The 6,000-nt window shown below is 42.1% G+C and overlaps 1 protein-coding gene across 1 annotated transcript in view; it reads right to left on the bottom strand.

The window, feature by feature from the left end:
- Positions 1-1,083: 1,083 nt before the first annotated feature.
- LOC122813137 (vitrin-like) overlaps positions 1,084-6,000 on the bottom strand; it is a 210,111-nt gene continuing 205,194 nt past the window's right edge. Inside the window, exon 6 of the mRNA XM_044085284.1 lies at positions 1,084-1,139. Coding sequence (XP_043941219.1) covers positions 1,084-1,139 — 56 coding nt within the window. The remainder of the gene's footprint in view (positions 1,140-6,000) is intronic.

The raw sequence follows: 6,000 nt of genomic DNA, 5'->3' as shown, positions 1-6,000 counted from the left end.
TATGACTGGAGACCCAAGCATACTTCCTGGTAGTATGCTTTATCTGCTCCATGCACTACCAGTTGCAGAAAAAAGACTAGAAAATGTAGGAATGCAAAATGTTTTAGCAGCTTTGAAAGTCTGTAAAACACTTAAGCATTGTTAGACAGTAGCATACCTGTTAACTTCTTTGCTTAAGAATTATTTAAAATGTTTAACAGTTCAGGGTTTTGCATCAACATGCATTTTCTGAATAAGAAGCATGAAACACTAATGTTTGGCATTACTGACTATAATCCATTTTACAAGGGACAGGGAAAAATATGAAGTAAAATCAGGGGCACGCTCCATAATCAGGGACAGCTGAGATGTACAGCAGATTAAACAAAGTGCTCCTCTAGCAGAAGTTAAAAGCTTTTAAAAGCTGGTAGATACTTAATTCTGTTACACTTTGCAAGTCTGGCAAAGTGAAGTTCTAACAGCATTTAAAAGCTGTTTTACCCCCTGCTGCTGTTCTGTGCTGTCTGGCACTATCCATTATTTAGTCGCTAGGGCAAGACCCATTCTTAACAATACTTAGATTGTCCTTAACAATGTTTTGTTAAGCACCCCTAAGCACTATTAAGATTGGGCCTTGTGCTAAGGAAGAGCTTAAAAAGTGTATCTTTTCACAGATTTCAGAATGTAATCACTGTACTCCATGCACTACAAAAGAAGTATCAGGTCATTAATGTGTTCTCAAACTGGATTAAAGAAACTCTCCTCTAGATAGTCACTCTCAAGGCGATTTCATGAATCCCTTCCACAATCACAATGACAACTAGGCTATTTTAGTAACCTCACCTTTTCATTTCTGTTTCAGGAATAAATGTAATTGTAACTGTAATTGTAAATGTAATTGTAATGTAACTGTAAATGATAGATCTAATGTAAATGCTGACCCACTGCCACATGCCTAGCAGAAAAATCAGACAAAAATAGTACCCTCAGTATGAAAATGATGACAAAATTATTTACAAATAAATAATTTGTCTAGTTTTTGCATATTGATGAAATACAACATTGTATATACAACAAGCTACAAATGATTATTTGTTCATATACTTACACAGTTGTACTGGCGCTGAGACTGGTTGCCTTGTCCACACACTGTAGCACAACTGCAAGAGTGCAAAGGAGAAATGTTATGATATGCAAGACGCAAGGAGGAACATACAGCTGTAGTTCTTTTACTGCAACTCAAGATGTCAGAAGTCTAATGAAGTCAAAGATTTCACAAGCAATGATAATGAAATAATTGGGAGAATGTTATATAAGTTTGAGTGATCCACAGAGGATATAATTAACATTCGAATCATGCTGAATATGAAGGAATACACATATTCATTAATGCATGCTACATATGCCTGCCTTAAAGGATTTCAGCCATTCAGAGAGTGTGGAAAATAGATTAATGCACTAGTGTTGATATGCACCTACAGCAGGAAAGCTTGAAGCATATAGTGGAAGACAATGAAAGATCGTGCAAATGTGTCTCCTGGGATGACATCAAAAGGTGGATTCTGGCACCCATAAAAAGAAAACTTGAACTGACACCCCATTTAGGAAGCTGACTAGATATTAATAAACAAAGTACTTGGTAGATCAAAGTGCAATGTTTCCCAGTAAAGGACAGCCCCTCACCCACTCTGGAGGGTTCCTTGCCAGAACACATCCAACTTATTTGTACAGTAGATCTGGGACATGTCTTTACAGTAATAGTACAGAAATTTAAAAACCAAAAAATTGTAGCAAAAAGACAAGAAACAGTGTCAGTGGTGCAACAGGTAGCATACAAGCCTTTGGTGCAGAAGGCTGTGGGGTCTATTCCTACACCAGATAGATCGACAGCTGACACTGTTGTGTGGCATGAGTGGGGGGATGCTGCACTCTTGAGTGTGTCATCCTTCAGATGAGACTTTAAACCAAGTCTCTGTCTGCATGAGTTGGTGGTAGCTCACCTGGATGTAAATCCCATGGCACCTATTCAAAAGAAAAGGGGAAAGTTCACCATTGACCTGGCCATATTTCACCCTAACAGGATAAACTCCACCTTGGGTCCTCCCTGAAAAGAGGCCAGAAGCCTAATGGGACTAACCTAGTCAACAAAGGATGAGCAAATATAAATAAATAAATAACAGCACTGAATATATCATACAAAGAGTCACAATTACTCTTTCCCCCATCTGTGTCGCAATATTTTTTTTCAGGCATCCATAATACCCAGCATCCTTTCCAGCAAGTCAAAATTTTAAATAATTCTGGCATCTTTCTCCATCTACTGTTACCAACATCCCCTCCTCCTCTCTGCCCCAAGATACTGCTGTGTGCCTATATCAGATACCATTTCCTTATTATCTTGCAGTTTGGACATGCCAAACTCTCCAAATGTTTTCTTATAAATCAGTCTATCATTTTGTTCATCATTCTCTCACGTATGCTATATGCTTTCTAACAACCTGATCTTTCTCTCCTTTTGTGGGCTGGTACCAGAAATGGGCATGGTATATGAAGTGTAGCTCTACCACTACCCTGTAAAACTGGAGGAAAAAGTCAGCAGCTCTCATGCCCTCTTCCATAACTACCCATTCTAGTATCCTGCTGGGCCCTTCACAACTTGGCTTTTGTACTAGTCTGCATGAATCACGCAGTGACTATCTCTGGAGACATTTCCTCCTACCTCAGTCCTAGGGGAAGCCTTATCAAAGCACACATGTTTCCCCTAGGTGCCCGCAATCTGCACAACCTTGCATTTTCTGCAGTAAATCCAAGCTGCCACCAGTCCACCTACTAGTGAATTCCACAATGTTCCATTCCACAGAGATGGGGCCTCATAAGAAAACAGTCTTCAAAGAAAAATGCTCTTCTTAAATTAATTATAAGCAGAACTCTATCTATATGAGAGGGTAAAAAGACAATAAAATGTTTTAAGACATATGGTTATCAAAGGATTAAAGGCTATTATCTTTGCCTGACTGCAGGAGACAATTTCCTTTACCTTCCCTCCCCTTTCCAATCTGCCCGATACCATCATGAATGCATCGTTGAAGCCTGAGAGTCATTTCCATGGGTCCATAACCACCTCCATGATGACGTACTTCTGCAAGTCCAAGGAAAGAAGGCTCCCTATAATTTGCTGCTTGTTCCACCCCTCTTCTGTTTAGGACAACACCTTTATTTATCCCTGATATGAACTTGTGCTCTACATTACTCCCTCTATTTAGGTCTCAAATGAAAACAGCTTAGCTCCTATAGTTTCTGATCAACCCCCCCCCCCCACGCAGTCCTTTATTAGTTTTCCTCTGGAATGCTTCTAGCAGCCTGCTGTCCCTACTTTGTATTTCCTCCAGAAGTAAATATAGTATTCAATGTGTGGCCTAACTACTTAACATTAGTTTCTGGCTGTGGCCTGACCACTTTAACATTACATCTTAATTTTTCCTGTGGTGTTACCTCTTGTTTTTTTTGTTTTTTTTGGCTGTGACTTAACACCTGTAGTGTTATCTCTTTGTTTCTGGGCTGTGGCCTGACCAAAGTAGCATTACCTCTTGGTTTCTGACCATGGCCTGACCATTACATACCAGGGCTTTTATGGCCCTGGTCCAGTGCTTTACTTTTACCTGCATTGAACCTCTCCTCCCACCTTTAAGTCTCCCTTGGTTACATCATCCAAACACTTCCTTAGATAGTGCCTCCCTCACTGCTGCTCCTAACTTTATGTCATCGGCAAAGTCCTTTTCTCAGATGTGGCTGAAGTGAATACAGTGATAAGTATCGATACCAGGGTCTCCCTTGTAGATGTATGAGACCTATAAGTGAGTATCCCACAACTCCAAAAAAAGAAAATGTGATTTAAAAGAAGTCAGAACAAGCAACTAAACTCAGTGTAATACTTTTAGGTTCATAGGTTCATAGGTTTATACTAGGCTATCTGCCTTAAGGCATTTATAAGCCTAGCCCAAAGTTTTGTGGCTTATGCCACCCCTTATGTTAAAAAATACTGTGCCCATTAGTTTGTTGTGCCTCTGTCCAGCAGTGACACAGAGATGATTCCCGGGGTAAACCTATGATCTCCCATCCACCGGTCAAGATTTCTCTTGAACAGAGCCAGCGAGGTGCTCTGCTTCACATGGACCGGGATTTTATTCCACAGCATAGGGAGTCTCTGGGTGACAAATCTATCCCTCCAGTGGATCTGGTAGATTTGGATTTTTTGAGGTGGAGCATGTCCATTAATTCCGGGTTGGACATGGCCTTGTATGTCAGGCACAGGTCACCTCTGAGCAGACGGTATGTGACTGAATAGAGCTGGAGTTTCTTCAGTCTGGCAGCATATGACAGATTTTGGAGTCCCTTTATCCTTTTGGTGAGGAACTTTTGAGGTCGCTCCAATTGCTGCAGGTGTCGGGTGAGATACATCCCGAATGGGGCACTGTACTCGATCATTGGTCTGATAAGTGAAGAGTACAGGGGAACAATGACCTCACTTGATCTGGATGTGAATCCCTTCATGATCAGGTGGGCAATGTAGAAGGTCTTTCTAACCACTTTAGCAATGTGAGTGTCAAAAGAAAGGCCACTGTCAACCTGGGTCCCCAGGTCCCTGATAACCTCTTCTGTGCTTAGTGGGTTGCCACCTATATGGTAGCTTGGGGTTACCTTGTTTTTCCAGAAGGGTATGACTATACATGTTTTGGCATTTAACTTCAGGCCATGGCTCTGGCACCAGCTATCAGTTTCCGTGAGACCCCTCTGAAGGATATCTGTGTCCGATGTACTTTCCACTATGGCGCCCAGTTTGCAGTCATCTGCAAACTTTGTCAGCCATAGTCCTCCTATGTTTGCCTGTACTTCTGAGAAGTAGATGCCAAACAACATGGGGCCAAGGACTGAGCCCTGTGGGGTACCACTTGTGACCGGCTTGGAGTCTGACATGGCGCCAGCAACTCTAACCCTGTGGGTTCTGTCCTTTAGCCAGTTTGCAATCCATCTTGTGACATATGGGTTTACATTTAAGCTGGTAAGTTTCTCTATAATACTCGAGTGGGGTATTGTGTCGAAAGCTTTTGCAAGGTCAAGGTAGGCTGTATGGAGTGGGACCACAGATGCCGTACGCCACTCCTTGGGCACATATCCTGTGGTAAGGCTAAGATTAAACAGCTGCCTTATGTGCGGGTTTAGTTCCTCATTGAGTTTGTGTAGCACACAGCCGGGGACACCATCCGGTCCCATTGATGCTGTGTTTTTAGCTTTAGAGAGAGCAGCTTTCACCTGCACATTTGAGATGTCTGGGAGGCTACACTCCACTGGGATAGTTATCTCTCCTTTTGGGGGGAGAGGGGGGTGAAGTTTGCACTGAACCTGTCTGCCAGTATGTTGGCAATGTCTGTGGGTTCAGTGATTTTTGTATCATTTTGGACTAATTCTGAGCATATCTGGGAGTTTCCACCCAGGTTTCTAACATAGCTGAAGAAGGCCTTATGATTGTCTTTTGAATCTATGGCAATTTGTCTCTCAAAGTTGGCCTTGGATGATTTTATGAGTGCTCGTATTTTTTTACTAATAATGATCAAGGGTGTCTTCTCTTTTATGGATTTTGCTCTATCATGTAACAGCTTTCTCCTCTTATTGTAAAGTTTGTTTATGGCTGGGGTCCACCAGACTGGACGTTTGCCCTTGGTGGAAAGAGTCTTGGTTTTATTAGGGATTGCCTGATCCATGCAGTCCTGGAGGTGTTCGTAGAAGGCATTTGTAAGGGCTTCCGCAGCTTGGGTTGTGGTTTCCACTGGCTCGGGGCCTTGAAGGATACCACACCAGTCTTGAGTAGTGTGAAGTTTGCTTTAGAGAAGTTCTTCACTGGGGTTTTTTTTTTTGGGGTGGGGGGGATGTGGATTTCCCGTGAGATTAGTTTGTGATCTGATCTCACCAATGAGGGATATACTTCCGGTGTGGAGCATTTTGTCCCCATGTTTGTGATGATGA

This window comes from Protopterus annectens, chromosome 10.part0 (genome assembly GCF_019279795.1).
Source record: "Protopterus annectens isolate FY-2018-M chromosome 10.part0, PAN1.0, whole genome shotgun sequence".
Lineage (NCBI taxonomy): Eukaryota > Metazoa > Chordata > Ceratodontiformes > Protopteridae > Protopterus > Protopterus annectens.
This window is presented reverse-complemented; position numbering and strand designations above follow the sequence as displayed.